This window comes from Rutidosis leptorrhynchoides, chromosome 3 (assembly GCF_046630445.1).
Source record: "Rutidosis leptorrhynchoides isolate AG116_Rl617_1_P2 chromosome 3, CSIRO_AGI_Rlap_v1, whole genome shotgun sequence".
Classification (NCBI taxonomy): Eukaryota; Viridiplantae; Streptophyta; class Magnoliopsida; order Asterales; family Asteraceae; genus Rutidosis; species Rutidosis leptorrhynchoides.
This window is the reverse complement of record NC_092335.1, coordinates 242,995,359-243,016,671: the sequence shown is the minus strand read 5'-3', so window position 1 is coordinate 243,016,671 and position 21,313 is coordinate 242,995,359. Positions and strand designations below refer to the sequence as shown.

General features: G+C 35.7%; 1 protein-coding gene across 2 annotated transcripts; it reads left to right on the top strand.

Moving 5' to 3' along the window:
- The first annotated feature begins 277 nt into the window (after nt 1-277).
- LOC139897323 (ADP,ATP carrier protein 1, mitochondrial) lies at nt 278-19,402 on the top strand. Of its 2 annotated transcripts, XM_071880021.1 has the most exons (4): nt 278-293; nt 9,141-9,379; nt 17,971-18,345; nt 19,106-19,402. In XM_071880021.1, the coding sequence occupies exons 2-4, from the start codon at nt 9,161-9,163 to the stop codon at nt 19,400-19,402; spliced, it is 891 nt and encodes a 296-aa protein (XP_071736122.1). In that variant the 5' UTR covers nt 278-293; nt 9,141-9,160. The 2 variants fall into 2 exon arrangements, with proteins under 2 accessions (XP_071736122.1, XP_071736121.1); XM_071880020.1 differs by lacking the exon at nt 278-293 and having other exon boundaries at nt 8,900-9,379.
- Nucleotides 19,403-21,313: the final 1,911 nt, after the last annotated feature.

The window sequence follows — 21,313 nt, the reverse complement described above, 5'->3', positions numbered from 1 at the left end:
CCGAAGACAGCAAGAACCCAATATGATACGATTTGGGTGATAGTTGATCGATTGACGAAAAGTGCTTTGTTTCTTCCCATTCGGGAAACGATATCATCGGAGACTTTATCCAAGTTGTTTATCAAGGAGGTGATATCGAGACATGGGGTTCCTATATCTATTGTTTCGGATCGAGATACTCGTTTTACGTCCCGGTTTTGGAACAAGTTTCATGAAGATATGGGTACTCAATTGAAAATGAGCACGACGTATCATCCTCAAACGGACGGTCAAACCGAGCATACGAACCAAACGTTGGAGGATATATTAAGGGCGTGTATTATTGATTTTGGTGGAAGTTGGGATGAGCACTTGCCATCGGTGGAATTCTCGTACAATAATAGTTACCACACTAGTATTGGAATGCCACCGTATGAGATGCTTTACGGGCGTAGTTGTCGAACTCCCATTTGTTGGGGAGAAGTGGGTCAAAGAGAGATCGGGAGTTCCGATTTGGTCTTGGAGACGAATAGTAAGATTGAAATGATTCGGGCTCGACTTAAAGCGGCACAAGATAGACAAAAGTCTTATGCCAATAAAGGTAGGAGAACGATTGAGTTTCAAGAAGGTGACATGGTGATGCTTAAGGTTTCTCCATGGAAGGGTGTTATTCGGTTTCGAAAGCGAGGAAAGTTAGCTCCTTGGTTTATTGGTCCTTTCAAGGTTTCGGCACGTGTTGGTGAGGTTGCTTATCGACTAGAGTTACCCGAAGAACTTGCGGGAATCCATAACACGTTTCATGTTTCCCATCTTCGTAAGTGTCTTTCGGATGACTCGACTTGGGTGCCTTTAGATGAGATTACGTTGAATAACAAGCTAGAGTATGCGGAAGAACCGGTTGTAATCCTTGATGAGAAGGTTAAGATGTTGCGAAACAAGGAAATTAGAACTTTCAAGGTGCAATGGCGACATCGAAAGGGTTCCGAGTTTACATGGGAATCCGAAGAGTTTGTCTTGGTCTATCTTCCGGCTTGTCATGCGGCTTGGATCGCGAGGACGCGCTCCGATTCAAGTGGGGGAGAGTTGTTAGATCCCGTTTTTCCCGTACGTATCGAAAGGTGCATACTTAATCATTTGTACGTTTATAACTCGTTAGCTTACGCGTAAATATATGAATATATGTATAGATATATATATATATATATATATATATATATATATATATATATATATATATATATATATATATATATATATATGTGTGTGTGTGTGTGTGTGTGTGTGTGTGTGTGTGTGTGTGTGTGTGTGTGTGTGTGTGTGTACTTGATAATGTGTGCATAAGCAAGTCAATATGTGGGTTTTGATAGCGTTAAGTCTTGTGAGACTATTGTTGTGGGATAGGCGAATATAGGAAGCGGGATTTAAATGTACGAATTAAATAAAATCGAAATGTGGCTTAGGTTGTCGAACTGTTCAGGCATAGGCAAATGCCGCGCCGCGACGATCTGGGCCGCAACGCGACAAACAAAGGGAATCTGGGTCAGAAGTTGAGTTAAGAAGGGTCTATTTTCCTTTTATATGCCGCGCCGCGACAATTAAGGCCGCGCCGCGATAGTTCTGCTGAACTGGTGTCGGACTCAGCTCATTTTAAGGGAATTTAAGGGGCAAATTGGTAATTTGACGTGTAAGTCTGATGGGAGCATTAAATCTCAGCCACTTGTTCATTTAATGCAATTTCTTTTCCCTTTTCTTTCTATTTTCTCTCCCAAAACTTAAAACCCAATTGAATTAAAAGTGAGATTTGAGAGTGAAGGATTGAGGGTTGATCTTTGGAGCAAGAATTAAAGTTGTTCTTTTTGTCTCTAGCTACCCGTTGATAGTCTCGGTAAGTTCTAACTCTAAGTTTTGAGTTTTAATTGGTTAATGGCTAGGGTTTTGGTTACTAGAGACTTGTATGATCCTTTTGGGGGTAAAATGGGTGAATTTGGATTATGTTGTTGTAATGGAACCCTAATAACTATAATCTAGGGTTTGGTCTAATGGAAATGGGATTGTAAGTGCTGTTGGTGTTATTAAGCATTAAAAACTTGTGAAAATGATGATGAAATGGTAAATAGGTCATGTTTGACAAGTTTGAAAGAGTAAGTGTCAAAATGGGTCAAATAGAGTAATGTTGACCTAGTTTGGGTGAAATGGGTATGAATTACCCTAAGTTGCGATTAATTAATGTTAGTAGACTTAAATCACTAGCTTTAGTGATTTAATATGAGTCTTGCTCATTTATGGGCGGTCTTGAGGTAGGTGAGCTATTTAATGCAAATGGGTCACTAAATGCTTAAGTGATATGTAGTGTGGTAAGTTCCACTAGTTGTGTAATTAAATGTGTACTTATGTATTAGGTACGTTGCCTCGAAGTTTTGGAAGTGCATAATCATCACCGAAGTGTTAAGGTGAGTGGAATAATTATATGCGTGCATATATGATGTATTTATTTGTGTAGTTGAGTTGTGAAGTGTCGACGTGTTAAGACACCACTCCTCACGTGGCGAGTGAAGTGTCGATGTGTTAAGACACCACTCGGGAGTGAAGTATCGATGTGTTAAGATGCCACTCCGAGAGATGTAACGAGTGAAGTGTCGATGTGCTAAGACACCACTCGGGGTGAAGTGTCGAAGTGTTAAGGCACCACCCGGGGTGAAGTATCGACGTGTTAAGATGCCACCCGTGGGGTTAGTGTACGAAGTGTTAAGTGCACTAATGGTTGTTATGAACTCCGACGGTCTTTAAACACCACTCCTTCGTTCGTTTGGTTAACCATGGTTGTGTGTGTGTGGATTGTAGCATATTATATTGTTTAAACTATATGCTATTGTTATGCTAGCTCGTATGGTGGAAGGTTTAGTGTTATACTTGTGATGGTATGATTACTTATAATGCTAGAATGTATGCGGTAAATGCGTAAGTGATTGCAAGTAAGTAGGTTGTATATGTAAACGTATAATTGTTGCACTCACTAAGCATTAGCTTACCCCTCACGTTGTTTATCTTTTTAGATGCAGGTGTGGACAAGGGCAAGGGGGTTGTTGGGTACTAGGTGTCCCTTGATGATGTTATGTTGGAGCTTTTGGAAGTTGGCCTAGCGTTTTGGGTAGTTTAGTCCCAAACCATGCTCGATGTGTTGTTTGGTTTAAAACTATCATTTTTGTATTGGTCAAACTTGTATCACATTCGTTAATGGCCTTTGTGCCTTTTGTAAACACTAAACTTGTTGTATGTTTTAACGAAACGTGTGGAATGGTTTACATATTTAGTTAGCGCGTAAATGTGTATTATTTTAAAAAAAAAAATTATCGTATGGAATACGGGTTGGGTTGTTTCAAACGGCCTCGTTAAACGTCTTGCCTTAGCAAACGGGCCCTGCAAATGGCTTGCCAAACGGCCTGCAAGCCGTTTGCAGGCAAATTTTGTGCTTATTTAAAGGGTCTTTGTCATTCATTCCAACACACACTTCAATTCACTTCTTTCTCTCTCTTGTACAATATTAGTCATACTCTCAAGGACTTCGACTCCGTGCGGGAAACCTAGTACCCGGAGAAGAACGCCGAAGACTGTATTAGGAGCGGTCTGGAGTCTTGAAGTTGTCACTTTTGTATTCGGAACCCGTTTAATCTACTGGTACTTCTATCTCTTATCTTTATATAATCATTATGTTCTGTGATATTGTTACCATGATTAGCGAGTAGTTATCTTTAGTGTATGCTATGATGTAAGCAGTTATAATGCCGAAATAATGTTATGGTTTGTGTATGATGTTGAAATGCTTTCCGATTATGCTTTAAACTCAATCGCTTTTCAAACTAATAGAACGTAGTTATTGGCTCTGTTATTGGGAAGTCGCGAACCCCGATTCAGAATACACTATCTGTGTCACCTCTTGGTAAGAGAAGTCTATCGGATACAACGTAAGATCAACTGAGGCACACCGGTTGTAGTAAGTCTATCAAGCTTTGGATTCCGACTGAGGACTCTTTCGTAGTGAAACATCTGATTAGACCCTTAGTACATTGTCGGTCCAGACCATGCTAGTGTAGTCACCAAGCATATAAACTTCGTAAGTGCATGCTGAAGCACAGCGGTTGTTGTAAGCTGTACCTCTACTAAGTAAGGCCATAGAACCCGGTCAGTGTTGATTAGTACACTGCACCATAACGCCCTCTCAAGCATTGCACCCCGCTTGAGGGATTCTTAGTTAATTAAGGAACTGTTTGTTTAGACACATAAAGGATTGGACCGTTAGGATAACCGAACGTGTTCATGGAAGTCAGCTTGACTTGGCCAGGCCATGGTGTTCTTTGTGGTTAAACTCTTTATAAGGGCCTAACTATCTTTTAAACCCAATCATTAACGAAAGCATTAAAACACATCACGTCTCTCGGATATGGTAAACCATGTATTCTATTATGCTTAAGAAAGTTTAGACCATTGTGGAATGTAAATACGTCACCCAACCGAGTCGCTTAATTGGATGAGCCGTCTGAACGTGTATGCCTGTAGTCAGACTGCACGGGCGTCGGGGGTAAGGGACGTTGCTGTCTATTCAGAATCTTCAAGCCTAACGCAGTACCCAGTGACATGTCTTATGACAGGGGCGTTTAGGACCAGTGTAATGAATACAAGGCCTCTGCCTATTCATGAGCCAGCATTCCATAATCTCGACAGAATAACTGATGAAATCATAGTATGCACTCACTTTAACCTTATCTGAATTACGAATTTTATCGCATTTACTTTATCTGTCTTATAAATTAGAAAATTCCAAAATTAAGTAACCACTACTCCGTCATAACTATCTTAGGCTTAAATATAGGTTCGATTCTACTAATATCTCAAAAATACGACTCTAGGTCATACTTCCCTTACTCATGCTAAGGAGTAGTATGATTTAGGCCCCGCTAAATATAAATTTAAAACAGTACCACCCCCTGGTGGTTGATTCTGGCGCGCTGCTGCCCGACGACACCGCACAAATAAAACCGTCCGTTTCGGCCGTATCAAGCTTGTGAGGGGGAACATATACATCATTGACGGTTCCATATCGCTTGAAAAAAGTTCGAAGGTCATTGACATTCCAGTGTTCAGGATGATTGAAAAATAGAATTGAAGTAAGGTGAATCGGTTTGTTTTGAGGTTGTTTCTGAAGGGGGGGTGTTGTTTGGGAAGGTTGCATAAGATTTGTTGGAGGTGAAAGAAGTTTTTTGTTCATCAAGATGGTTACCGTATTTTCTAATTAATCTGTGAAAGTGGTCAAAATTGTGAACATGTTTGGATCTATTTTTGTGTTTCCTTTCTACACGTATCCATTCTCCTTCTTCAAATCGGTGTTACGTTATTGTTTTCATCGCATATTAGAAACTATTATACCATTTTTTGAATTTTCAATGAATATTCATTAAACCGCTTAATCTAGTGGATATGAATATTGATGGATAAAATGAGATTAAATGGATATGGATATGAATAGGGCATCACCTGATACATATTGGATCCATTGCCATCCGTAATTGACGCTAGTGATCACCCATTTCGACACTATTTAACCCAAATGGGTCAAGTACCCAAATGGTCTTCAAAATGACCTTGAATAAGCACTGGAATAAGGGCATGCTTGGTTGGGGGTATTGGATCATAAGGAATGAGTATGATAATAATTGAAGGTGCTTGGTTGTTTATAATAGGAATTGGCATTACCTTAAACTAGTTAACGGGGCATTACCCACTAAATTGAGAGGAATGGTAATCATTATGTATCTAACTTAAATCCTAAATATACGGACGTAATTTTATAGCTTCCATGTAGTTCTATAACTTCCATGCTTTACATATATTGTAATTGTATAATTTTAATTATAAATATGATATTATTCTATAAATTAACAATGGTGGTATACGTAAAACTAGTTTAAAAGGATATTACGTCAAGATTAATTATAGCATTTCAAATACTGTTACTAACTTACATAAAATTTCAATCTTCTAACTACGGTGTTTTAATTCATATTCTTATTATTATTTTTATATTACTTTTATTAATATTAATATTATTTTCAATATCTAAATCATAACTTATCATTACTATTATATAATAAAACATTAAACAAGCAATAACAATACAATAGGAATTCTCATTGCATTCCCATTATCATTCTCTTTCTCAATACCATTCTCATTCCCCTCTTCAACCAAGCACGCCCTAAGTTTCAATTAAACAATGATAATGGCTTAAGTTCACGAAAAAACTAATCTTAATCTACCATGAGTTACTATAAGCTTCTGTGTCAAACATCATCCATAATCTATGATTTCAAGACATAAGTTAGTAAAACCATATTTATTTTATGAATTTTTATAACAGCTTAATTATTTGTACGTACAATCGGTTACTAATTTTATGCTGACGATTACTATATTGTACAACTATTTATGTGTGTTAATAACTACGTAAGAGACGTCCCTACAAAAATTGTTATTTTATTCTATTGTTTTCAAAGAAAGTTAAAAGTTATGAATTATTCTTAGGAAAATACTAACGACAACTTTTAGGATTGTCGTTAAGGTGCCTAAAAACGTTGAACAATTTAATAACTGTCACATTAAAGTCAAACGTAACTGTCATGTACAAATTATATATGGATCTTAAAGACAACCCTAAGGGGTATCGTTAATTACCATTTTCATAATTAATTTTATATATTATATATATATATATATATATATATATATATATATATATATATATATATATATATATATATATATATATATATATATATATATATAGGGGTAGGATCAATGGGGAAGTAACCAATCGGGGGGAGCGGGGGAAGCAAAAAAAATCTTTTTTTTTGTCGTTTTTTTGGAAATTTTTTTTCCGACATCAAGATCACACGAAAATATGAACATTTAGAAGAGACACTTCGTGATGAATGTTATTATTTAGGCGGGAAAACGATCGACAAAAATAACATTCAAGATAATATTGTTCGTGAAGAATATGAACGTTTTTTTTCTTCATGTTTACTGGTTTAGGGTTTAGGGTTTAGGGTTTGATGTTTTGGGTTTATTCCATAAACCCAAAACATCAATCCCTAAACCCTAAACTCTAAACCGTTCGTGTTAAAAACTCAATCTAAATCCTAAATCTAAACCTTAAATCTAAACCCTAAACCCTAAATTTCTAAACCCTAATATCTAAACCATATAAACCCTAATATCTAAACCCTAATATCTAAACCCCAATAGCTAAAACCTCAACATACGCTCGAAAAACATGATAATTGTTATATATTACTTCTTCGAGCGTTTTTCCGCCAAAATAAAAACATTTATCACAAAGTGTCTCTACTAAATGTTCATATTTTCATCCCATCTATAATGTTCGTGAACAGGGTTTTTTCAAAAAACGAAAAAAAAAAAAAAAGTTTTTGCTTCCCCCCGCTTCCCCCCGATTGATTACTTTCCTCTTGATCCTACAACTATATATATATATATATATATATATATATATATATATATATATATATATATATATATATATATATATATATATATATATATATATATATATATATATATATATATATATATTATTTTATTATTATTATTTATTTATTTATTATTATACATACTAAATGCGATGAAACAGTCCAATGTTCACACTGGCACAAGTGTAATTACTTCCAACTTCTAGCCTACTTTCACATCCTAATTATTACTTTTCACTTTACTTATTTTCCTACACTTTACTTATTTTCCTAAACTTTATCCCCCTTATTTTCCAAACCTTACTTTGTCAATCCTACTTTCCTAAACGTTCAAATAATCGAGCATTAACCGTTACCCAAACATTCAACGAACCACCCATTAACTGATGAAAACCACCTCGCACCGACGCGCGGGCTATCAAATCCTAGTTAATCTCAAAGTATGTTATTAATGAAGTGTATTAAAATCTTGTACGTAGAACTATATATTTATTTTAAAGTGATGGTTACAAAATGATAGAAGACTTTTAACGTTTAAGCACTTTAACAAAATCAAAAATCATATATCAAAAATGGATTCAAGAAACTAAGTACCCAAAATGAAACTGCACGAGGGATGGTCAAAGAGCGGGTTTAACGGTGAGCCATATTTTTAGTATTTCTTTGTTACCAGATTAATTAAAATTTAAAACTAAAATTAAATTAAGACGTACATGATCTTCTCGATCTCCTTGAATTTTTCCACGCCTATAATCATAATCATCTCTGTAAAAAGCATTTTGTCTTCTTCATTTGCTCAATACATTCATTCATTTCTTTTTATCAATAAACTCAAAGGTAAATTATCTGTTATTCAAGCACAAATTATTATTTGTTTTACTCGGTGATTTATTTAATCGCAATGTGTTACGTGCAATTCTGATTTCCACTTCTAATAACAATGAATGTGTATACGTACTTATGGATGTATTTGTCCATGCCAGAGTTTTATTGGTGAGAAAAAAAAAAAAAGCAATATGCTTCTTATTTCATTTTCGTTCTTATCAAACATATTAGTAATAAGTCACAATCATTCAAAATTATTTTCTTTTCTAGCCAATACCGATTAAAAAATTTATACTATGGATAAAATTTTGTTTGGAATATGGAATGTAACAACGTTGGCTAATCAAATGGGAGTGATTCATACATGACATATTTTTATCCGTACACCACTAAACATATTTTATATGTTGTACATTGCTTTATGTTATTGTATTGTACAACGTTTAAAGGTGTTGTATGGTTCACCCTTATCGCATGTGTCCTTTTTCACCAATTTCTCATTTATATTCAACCATTTCGAATACGTTTGCTGATAGCAATTTATGTGTGTAGACATGTTCGATCAAGCACAACACCCAAGTGTTTCCCAGAAGCTAGCCGGGAGTATTCTCGAGTCAAGCATGACCCAATTCCATACTTGTGACAATGGCTTACAACAGCCACAACTGTATCAAAGACGTTTTCATAACAAAAACTACACAAATGCTGCATTTCAGTACCCAATGCAGCCACTTCCCATAATGACCAAACCAATTCCTATTTGCGCTCAAGCCCCAGCCGAAAAAGGGTTTTCAGGGTTCGCTATTGATTTTCTTATGGGCGGAGTCTCTGCAGCCGTATCAAAAACAGCTGCAGCCCCTATTGAACGTGTTAAGCTGTTGATCCAGAACCAAGATGAGATGATCAAAGCCGGTCGGTTGTCTGAACCATACAAAGGAATTGTTGACTGTTTTGGCCGAACCGTTAAAGATGAAGGCCTTTTTTCATTGTGGCGAGGCAACACTGCTAACGTCATCCGTTACTTCCCTACTCAGGCTAGTAATGAAAATTTGAAATTCTTGTGTTTTCAGGTTTCCATTAAGTGACAATAGTGAGTTTTAAGTGCTTGAATAAACCATTCCGTTTTTATGATCATGTGATTATCAAGACAAATAACCACTTTTAATTAATGCATTTTTATGTGGAAGTGAAAATTTGATCACTTATTTATCTGGGCCGGACCAACTAAGGGTCAATCGGTGTCAGCCGCCCCCGACGACCCAAATTTATTTCAGTTTATTTATGTGTAAAATTTGGACATTCAGTGTAGTTATTTGTTAAAAGTCGATATTTTGTCCCCGTTTACTTTTTTAAAATTTTTTAACATTTTGCACTAGTCGGAAAAAAATTCTTGGATCCGCCACTACAGGCATTTTTTTTTTTTTTTTGAATGTTTGGCATCAGTAGATCATTTATTTCAACGACCCTCATCATTTGCACGTATCACACACGTTCGGGCGGAAACCTGAACTCGATCGACGGTATCCGGGAAAACCATTCGGGCAGTGTTCCTGGGTAGAGGTCCGTGAACGAATCCGGTAAAACCTCCCTATATGATCAATATATACTAGCATTATTATTGGTGTTCAATTGTTTAAAAGAAAATCATGTCATCCCTAAGGATCGAACCCATGACTTCTCCCTAAGAAAATTACGGTGTTCAATATATGCCACTACAGTCATATTGACATAACTTAAAGATTTTTAGTCATTTTCGGTATTAATTATGATCAGATTTAGCAAAATAAAACAATATTTTTTGACTTGCAGTCTTTATTATCCAAACACTATAATTGCAGATGGTAATATTGATGGATTTCAATACATAAACAAAGTCACAAACCCATTTTGTTACATATAAATTCGTGTGTATATGTATATATAAAGCGGAAGCAATTTCAAGTTTATGCATGTAAAGTTTAACCCTTTAAATTTGAAATCCATTAAAGATCTAGTCTTGAAAATACACTTAAATGTAAATAGAGCTAGTTAGATGTTTATACCTACTCCAAAATGGAGGTGAAGAACTAGGATGAAGAAGATGATGTAGATGAAGAAAACTTCTAACTTGAAGCCTCAAATCTTTGATACCCACAAGCAATAATCAACACCCAAGACTTGGTTAGGATTTTAGACACTTAATTACTTGCAAAAATCAACCAAGAATCCCTTGAAGAAAGGAGAGGAAATTGCAAATATTATTTTCAAAATGCTAGAGTCAAAGAGTGTGTTAAAGTTGCACCAATGCATGTGTATTAGTCATAATTATATGGAGTAATCAAGGAAGGGTGGTTGGCACCTAGGAGCCTTCAAAAAAATGGCCCCCCACCCCTTCCATTTATTTTATATTTTATTACATATTTATAAAACATACATGCATTTAGTTGTAAGTATTTTATTTTATAAGCCTTTTATAAAATAAAATGCAACACACATATGTTACATACACTTTATATTATTTATAACCTATATAAATAATATACAACATGTAGTAACTTATAATTATCCAAATAATTATATCTAGCATTTATTTTAGAAAACCAATTTCTAAAATTCAAGTGTCGTGTATTTGCTTTAATGATCCGATTGTCAAAACAAATACATAAAGTGTTGATAGCTTGTTATTGGGTATGACCCGACTTGGATCACAACATGTAAGCCACATTAATTTATTATGTCTCTCGGGCACAAGAAAATCCTTCAATCTCCCACTTGCACGAGAAACATAAGGAATTAATGCAAGTGACAGATACCACCTAACGACCGTCCATCACCCCCAACATGTTATGACTTAGTGCCATTCAATAACATCATCCCTTTCGAGTTTCCATTTCGAATATGATTTAGGTGAATCTTTCAATATATCCTTTTGCCCTAGATGTCATGTTAAATCCAAGAGACATAGAATGATCACTCTCTTATAGATTTAACTTTGTCAGGCCTTAGACATCTGACTCTCAACGAATAAGAGGGACAAATTCCATCTTGACTACATACGTCCTAGACATTACACTTCGTACCATACCTGAAACCTCCCTTATGTACTACCATGTTTCAGAATAGCGAAGGAAAGAATCAAGGCACAATATTCGGTGAATATCTGAACCCAATATGTGTCTCAGGTCAGAGGATATAATGATATTCTCCTTTACTCAAGATTACATGTGATCAACCACAAAGGTTCCATATAGTAATCTTGAGAGCGGGTCTTCCAATATTTGTGTCCCACAAATATCTATGAACCTTGGTTGCAACCTTGCCCTACATTCACCATTTGAATGTTAACCAATCCAAGTTCATAATAGTCTAGACCTCACACTTGTTCCCACAAATGTGATCAACTACGGAATTTAGAATAATAATTTATTCATGGATAAAATATGCTAAATTGGAACATGACTCATAATTTAAATTAATACCATAATTATATTAATGAGTTTGAACTAATTCGTTCCGTTACAATACATAAAGTAGATCAATTCCAATCACTAGAATGTCGAAGCCCTAATGCACAAACATGTCCCTCATGTTTTGGCCCATGTAAAAGCTTCGTGAGTGGATCCGCAACATTTTGATCTGTGTGAACTTTGTGAATACATATCTTTCCCTTTTCAACCTCATCCCTAATGTAGTTGAATCTCCGCTCAATGTGACGAGTCTTTTGATGAGCACGAGGTTCCTTGATTTGAGCAATCGCACCCTCGTTGTCACAAAAGATCTCAAGAGGGTCCTGAATGGAAGGGACCACTCCTAAGTCGTCGATGAATTTCTTCATCCATGCAGCTTCCTGAGCTGCCAATGAGGCGGCAATGTACTCCGACTCTGTAGTGGATAACGCAACAACTTCCTGTTTCGCACTCTTCCAAGAGACCGCACCACCATTTAACATGAATACATAACCGGATTGTGACCGAGAGTCATCTCGATCAGTTTGGAAACTCGCGTCCACGTAACCTTTTACAACGAGTTCCTCCTCACCAGACCCATATATTAGAAACATATCCTTAGTCCTTCTAAGGTATTTCAATATACATTTAACCGCAGTCCAATGACTATTTCCTGGGTTATTCTGGTATCTACTTGTCAAGCTTAGAGCGCATGACACATCCGGTCTAGTACATATCATTGCATACATGATAGACCCAATAGCAGATGCGTATGGGACTTTCTTCATTCTCTCTTGTTCATCTTTCGTGGTAGGACACTGAGATGAACTGAGAACGGTTCCTCTTTGAATAGGTACCAAACCTTTCTTAGAGTTTTCCATCTTGAACCTTTTCAAGACCTTATCAATGTATGTACTTTGACTTAAGCCTATCAATCTCTTGGATCTATTCCTATAGATTCCAATCCCCAATATATATTGTGCTTCTCCAAGATCCTTAATGGAGAAGCAACTTTTTAACCAAGTTTTGACCTCTTGCATTGTGGTTATATCATTCCCAAATAATAATACGTCATCCACATATAGCACAAGGAACATTATGGAGCTCCCACTAGCCTTCTTGTATACACAAGCTTCATCACCATTTTTAATAAAGCCAAATTTCTTTGCCTCTTCATTAAAACGATGATTCCCCTTATGTATGTATCCAAGTTTCCATGTATGTCGGTTTTCATCTTGAAAATCCACTTGCAATCAACTAGCTTAGAGCTAGGAGGTTGCTCAACAAGTTCCCAAACTTGGTTTTCATACATGGATTGCATCTCGGCGTTCATGGCTTCCTGCCATTTATCTTTATCTATCCTTGATAAAGCATCTTTGTAGTTTGTCGGTTCATCCAAATCAACCGTATAGCAACCATCCACGAGAAACCCATATCTCTCGGGAGGATTACTAATCCTACTAGATCTTCGAACGTCTTGTGTACCTTGATCATCCACTTGATCATTTTCAGCATCCTCATGTTGAGTGCTAGTGTCAACCAATTGTGTATCATCGGCTTGATCTTGTACCTCTACAAGATCTATTTTTCTTTCACCATCACCTTCCATAAGGAACTTGGTTTCAAGGAATTCCGCTTTCCGAGCTACAAATACCGTTTGCTCGGATGGATCATAGAAGTAATATCCCATGTCATCTTTGGGATATCCTATGAAGATACACTTTGTGGATCGAGCATGTAGCTTATTTGCTACATAACGCTTAGGATAAGCTTCACATCCCCATACTTTCAAGTATGAAAGAGAAGGAGGTTTTCCAAACCACATCTCATGAGGAGTTCGTTCCACTTTCTTGGTTGGGGCCATATTTAAAATACGAGCCGCGGAGCTTAGACAATAACCCCAAAATGATAGAGGTAACGAGCTTCTAGCCATCATAGATCGAACCATATCCATTAGGGTTCGGTTCCTCCTTTCGGATACTCCATTAAGTTGGGGTGTTCCGGGTGGAGTAAGTTGTGAGATGATCCCACAACTCCTAAGATGATCTTGGAAGGCATCGCTTAGGTATTCACCTCCTCTATCGGTACGAAGTACCTTGATTGTCCTATTGAGTTGATTTTGTACTTCGTTTTGATATTCTTTGAATGCTTTAAACGTTTCGTCCTTGTGTCTTAGTAAATAGACATATCCGAAACGACTAAAGTCATCAATGAAAGTAACAAAGTATCTTTCACCATTCCTAGTTATGGGTTTAAAGGGTCCACATACATCCGAATGTATTAAACCCAATAAATCTTTAGCCCTTTCATGAGTGCCTTTGAAAGGTGCTTTAGTCATCTTGCCTTGTAAACAAGATTCACATACATCAAACGAATCCATTTCATTTGATTTCAAAAGTCCATTCCTTTGAAGTGTATGCATTCGGTTCTTGTTTATATGTCCAAGGCGACAATGCCATAAATAGGAATCACTCAAATCCCTTTTGAGTTTCTTGGTGCTAGTATGGTATATTGAGCTATTAGATGATGCATCATCATGAACCAATTCATAAATTCCATTTGAAGGCGTAGCCTTGAAATAGAATATATCATCTTTAGAAAAATGGATATCATTATCAATAAAATTAACATTGAAACCACATTGTCTTAAGCGAGAAATAGAAATAATGTTTCGACATAAATCCGGTGCATACAAAACATTTTCTAAAATAAGCTCCAATCCACTTGGAAGCTTCAAAACAAATTCTCCTTGAGCTTTAACATGCACCTTTGCACCATTGCCCATATAGAGACTTGATGTTCCCGCTTTATGATCACTTCTTTTGAACCCCTGCAAAGAATTGCAAATATGAGTTCCACATCCCGTGTCTAATACCCATGTATTAGAAGAAGTAATACTAAGCTCTATATATACCATATATATATTACCTGAGGTTTGCCCTGCATCCCTCTTGTCCTTCAACTCTTTAAGATAGACCGGACAGTTTCGTTTCCAATGACCCATCTCACCGCAACCGAAACATGGGTCTTCCTTGGGGTTTGCCTTCTCGGCTACCTTTTGCTTCTTGGCCTTGTTGATGGTTGGGGTAACCATCTTCCCCTTCCCTTTGCCTTGATGGACGGGTCCTTTTCTCTTAGCCACCTTTGGCTTAGAGGTGTTACCTTTAGACCCACCTTGATCGATTGCTAACACGGGTAAAGCTCTTTTACCCATGCTTGTTTCCGCCGTCCTAAGCATACCATGAAGCTCACCTATGCTCTTATCCATCCCATTCATGTTGTAATTAATTACAAATTGATCAAACCTCTTTGATAGGGAGTTAAGGATAAGATCGGTGGCTAACTCATTAGATATGTTAAGGTTGAGACGGTTAGCACGATCGATAAGGCTTTTCATCTTAAGTACATAAGATGAAACCGATTGGGATTCGTCCATACGACAAGCATGAAGCGCCCGAACCGTTTCGAAACGCTCAACACGTGCTTGTTGGAGAAACATCTCCTTCAATTGTGTTATCATGTCGTAAGCGCTATGATGCTCGAAATCCTTTTGGAGTTCGGGTATCATAGTCCCAAGCATTAAGCATGAGACTTGAAGGGAGTCGTGGCAATACTTATCGTAAGAGGCCATTGCCTCCACATCACTCTCATCCGGTTGGTCGGGAATGGGGTCCTCAATCACATACATTTTATCCTCTTGTTTGAGGACAATCCGAAGATTGCGGAACCAATCCATAAAATTTGTATGGTTGAGTTTGTCTTTCTCGAGGAGAGACCGTAACGATAGGTTGTTAAAGTTAAGTGGTGCGTTGTTCATGTTGTTGTTGTTATTAGCGGCCATCTACAAAATTCAACAAAGTTCTTTTAAGTATCGATTTGGATTTAATAAACAATACCCTTTTAATTTGTTTTATTAAATATTAGAATCCAACGGTAAATCAAATTTCGGTTAGGTGACCTTTATCCCGTCATTTGATTTAGCTAGGTAGTCATAATGACAATTGCAATCCTTTTGCAACTTCTAAGTTATGGGATCATGCAATCCTTTTGCATGGCATATTAATCCCATCAACGCCTATTTGTTCCTCATGCTTCGGTGACCCTAAGTTCATGATTCCCAAATCAAGTCGTCCTACTTGTGTAGACATGTAGACTTAACATACAAGTGGTTAGGTGACCTTTATCCCACAAGCATGCAAAGTGTACTTTATTCATATTAGTTCACTCATGACGGTTAGGTGACCTTTATCCCATCATGAGATTCCTAATATGTCTAAGTGTTTTCACAAAAGGATGGCGTTTAACTTGTTTATCTTGTATTAGTAAAGGGATTTTAGGTTTTCTACATTCTAGTTTAGAAAACAAAGTGCTATACACCAACATGCATTTGGTGTGTAGTATGTTTATGAAAAACCCATTTTCATGTGCCTTTTAGTAACCAATTACTAGTTTTAACCATTTCATTACCTTTTTAAATAAACCATTTTATTCAAGTCTAATAACCAATTATTAGTGTCATTTTGTTATGTTTTATTATAACCATTTTATAATGTATTATGCAAGTGTAATCATGTGATGATCTTGTAGCAACCAAACATACAAACATACACAAACATGCATAGCAAAGTGTTCACAATCAAGAGCCATTTTGGTAGACATTTGTTTAGCCAATAAACAAATGTCACCTAAGGGGTTAAACCAAAGTAAGAGATTTTACCAAAATCTCCCACTTAATCTTGTAATCTTCAAAACTTCATCTTGTAATCTTCTTCATGAATCTTCACTTTCATTTTACAAAATCATATCCTAATACAATTTTTCTAGAAAATGAAATAACAACCTATTCTATTTTACAAACCAAAATAGAACAAATTACATACAAAATACAAGATTAATTACAACTTTTACAAACCAAAATTACAAAATAATTACAAGCCATATGAATGAATATTACACCCATGAATAATCACCAAATCAATCAACCAAACAAACACATGGCCTAGGCTCGATTGTGAACAACAACATAACATCAAACATGGCCAAAACTTGAAATCCCAAACCCATTTTTGGGACCAAATATTTCGGCCATCACCATACACCCACCAAAACTCAATATTTTTACATTCTACTTTCATGCATGTTGGTAGATTGTAAAGAAAGTGAGTTTACTAGCCAAAAACAAGAAGCATATTAACAAGACTTTGGCTCTAGATACCATTGATGGATTTCAATACATAAACAAAGTCACAAACCCATTTTGTTACATATAAATTCGTGTGTATATGTATATATAAAGCGGAAGCAATTTCAAGTTTATGCATGTAAAGTTTAACCCTTTAAATTTGAAATCCATTAAAGATCTAGTCTTGAAAATACACTTAAATGTAAATAGAGCTAGTTAGATGTTTATACCTACTCCAAAATGGAGGTGAAGAACTAGGATGAAGAAGATGATGTAGATGAAGAAAACTTCTAACTTGAAGCCTCAAATCTTTGATACCCACAAGCAATAATCAACACCCAAGACTTGGTTAGGATTTTAGACACTTAATTACTTGCAAAAATCAACCAAGAATCCCTTGAAGAAAGGAGAGGAAATTGCAAATATTATTTTCAAAATGCTAGAGTCAAAGAGTGTGTTAAAGTTGCACCAATGCATGTGTATTAGTCATAATTATATGGAGTAATCAAGGAAGGGTGGTTGGCACCTAGGAGCCTTCAAAAAAATGGCCCCCCACCCCTTCCATTTATTTTATATTTTATTACATATTTATAAAACATACATGCATTTAGTTGTAAGTATTTTATTTTATAAGCCTTTTATAAAATAAAATGCAACACACATATGTTACATACACTTTATATTATTTATAACCTATATAAATAATATACAACATGTAGTAACTTATAATTATCCAAATAATTATATCTAGCATTTATTTTAGAAAACCAATTTCTAAAATTCAAGTGTCGTGTATTTGCTTTAATGATCCGATTGTCAAAACAAATACATAAAGTGTTGATAGCTTGTTATTGGGTATGACCCGACTTGGATCACAACATGTAAGCCACATTAATTTATTATGTCTCTCGGGCACAAGAAAATCCTTCAAATATAACCATTTGTTATTTAACTCATCATTATAATCTTTCAAAACGCATATGTTAACAACGTGCTTATATAAATTTGTGAAATGCAGGCTTTGAATTTTGCATTCAAAGATTACTTTAAAAAGCTTTTCAACTTCAAGAAAGATAAAGATGGTTACTGGATATGGTTTGCGAGTAATTTAGCATCTGGAGGTGCTGCCGGTGCATCTTCACTGTTTTTTGTTTATTCGCTCGATTACGCAAGAACTCGTTTAGCGAATGATGCCAAGTCAGCAAAGAAAGGCGGAGGAGGAAGACAATTTAACGGAATAATTGATGTCTACAAGAAGACGTTAGCCTCTGATGGAATCGCTGGGCTTTATCGTGGATTCAACATTTCGTGTGTTGGGATTATTGTTTATCGTGGTTTGTACTTTGGGTTATACGATTCTTTGAAGCCCGTCCTTCTCACTGGAAAGTTACAGGTAACTAAGCTTGCATTTGATTTCTCGATTCGTTTGAAGAAAAACCTTGTGTGTTTATCAAATGTGGCAAAATGGGCGGGTCAGACACATTGGATAGGAGTCAAAACGGGTAACTTTTTTCACGAATCGAAATAGGTTGTTTATGTGTCTAAATTATAGTTTATCAATACTGTTGATGATGGTAAATATGATTAGAAATATCTAAATATGAACAATAAAAATACTTAAATATGAGATTTTAGAGGTTTTCGTACCAAAGCTTTTATACTCCACATGTTTGACTCATTAAAACTGATAAGCAGATAAGATTTTTCTTGTTCAGGCTACTCGAGGAAGGAAATATATTTACTCGGATATACGCGGCCTAACTGGGTTATCCTGTGATCATTTTGACACTTTTCCCTAATCCCTAGTCACCGCAAAATGCTAGTGAAGTTTGAACCTACTTTTATTATGATACTTGGTTTAAACCCGTTTGAATCATTAACTTTATAAAATTATGTTCTCTTTTTTAGAACGACAGCTCGCACACCAACACCTATTAATTCACCAATATGCTCACGACGGGGCTTGAACCACCAACCTCTTTGGTTGAAAGGCTCCTCAAATACCGCTAAGCTATAAGCCCTTTGGTTGATGAAATTATAATCTTAAGCACTAAAACTTTTCTGCTTTTTGACCTGTTAGAGAAACAATATAACTAAAAACTATCTTTTTAACATTAATGATTAATTTTGGATCTACTTGGGGTGTTTTTCAGGATAGTTTCTTTGCGAGTTTTGCACTTGGTTGGTTGATAACAAATGGTGCTGGGGTTGCATCGTATCCAATTGACACTGTACGAAGAAGAATGATGATGACGTCTGGTCAAGCAGAAAAGTACAAGAGTTCAATGGATGCATTCACTCAGATCTTAAAGAAAGAAGGATATAAGTCTCTTTTCAAGGGTGCTGGTGCAAACATTCTTCGAGCCGTTGCTGGTGCTGGTGTGCTCTCCGGTTATGACAAATTGCAGCTGCTCATCTTTGGCAAGAAGTATGGCTCAGGTGGCGCTTAAGTCGGCTATGGTGTCTTCTTCTTGCAGTATGGTGATGAAAAAGGTTATGAGTTTTTTTATGATACAATTTATTAGAGTTTTTTTTTTTTTTTTTTTTTTTTTTTTTTTTTTTTTTTTTTTTTTTTAATAAATGGGTTGGTTAACAATCTTTACCGAGTATTTTATCTACAATTCTGATTTTTGATATGGATACATTTTGTACTATTTTATATTGTGTGGCATGGTTGGAACATACTTGAACAAGTTTTGGTCTGAAATCGATACTAGTATTTAAGGATGATGTTCCGCAGTTTGATGATGTACATTGTGTACTTGTTTGTATCACAAAGGTTTGTGATGTATGGTTGAGTGGATGCGCAAATGTGCTTACCTAACAAGGGTTCAATAAGTAGATCTATGAAAAAGTCAAGAGTTTCGCAGCTCAAGCTTGGCTTTAGGGATGATTTTCAAGTTTGAATCTAAAGCTTAAGAATGCGTAATTCAATTTTATTTCGAGAACTTGATATGGTTGACACTTGAACGACTAATATAACTTGATTAGGTTGCTACCACCGTTAAATATGATATTGTCTGCATAACTTGAAAAATTCGATTGGAATTTCAGTTAAGTGCTTCTAAACTCAATCTCCACTAGTTCATTCTAGCCTTTTTTGTGTAATCGATCCCGAACTCATTAGGTTTATCAAAAAATACCATCAAAATCGAATCATACAGATACCATTGTAAAAACTGACTCACTGTGAAATCATTTTCCTAACTCAAAAATGTGGACTTTTGCTTGTGTTTTGGCAACACTTTCATTGCGAAATCCAAGTACAAAATTGAAAGATTGTAAATTGTTGATTTCATTCCATACGATACGTGAGTATATATACAACTCAGATATCCTCTCGAGCCTAATCACTTGCTAACAAACTATGCACTATATCATGAGTGTGTATCTCTTCCTATTACATAGACTATACTAATAAATACAAGGGTTAAAGCCATAAATAGGCTATATATTTTCATTTTTGTCCCAATATAGGCTATATATTCCGAAAAATACCAATGTAAGTTATATACTTTCAAAAAGTGTACTCATATCAACAAAATTGACCTGCTACCTGTTAAACCTGTTAAAATAACTTTCATCTCCATCTTCATCTTCATTAAACTATACCAACCCTAAATTATAAAAACCCTAAATTAAATTTCGGCAAATCTGAAAAGTAATCACACACAAATGATCCCTGAACTTTCTGAGCACGATTCTAACACCTATTTGCCACCAATTTGCTGATTAAATACTCATATTTGAAGAATTGAGCAAAAAACGTAAAAGCGAGAATACGATCTTAAATTTTGAATTCGATCTGAGATGCTTCTCCAATGAAATTGATGATTCAAACAGTTTCTCTTGATGATTTCAAACATATATGCACTTTTACAATTCGTTTTAACACATTAGATCAGTCTGTCAATCGGTTTTAAATTCCGGCAATAAAACTTCAATTTCCGGCCAAAATTGATGTTGTATACGTGACCTCAAGGTTGACGAAGGTTTCTGTAATGTATGTGAACCTCTAACACCTTTCAATTCGATCTAATAACAGCTGAATCGAATTGTTGCCTAAAAGTCAACAAAAGTCAAATATCTTATGTATATGTACATAAACGTAACTGGTTGAATATTTGGATGCATAAGGCTTTCAAGATTGCACGAAGTATTATTATTATTATTATTATTATTAAGCCTTATGCATTAAATATTTTACTTTAGTTAATTAGTTTACATGTAGAAGGCTTTCAAGATTGCAGGTGTTAAAAATGGAGTTTTGTAAACATAGAGAAAGGAGATGGAAAGAAAGAAGACGGAACACTTGAAATACCTAAAATACCCTCATTTGTTTTTCTTTCAGGTTAAAAGAT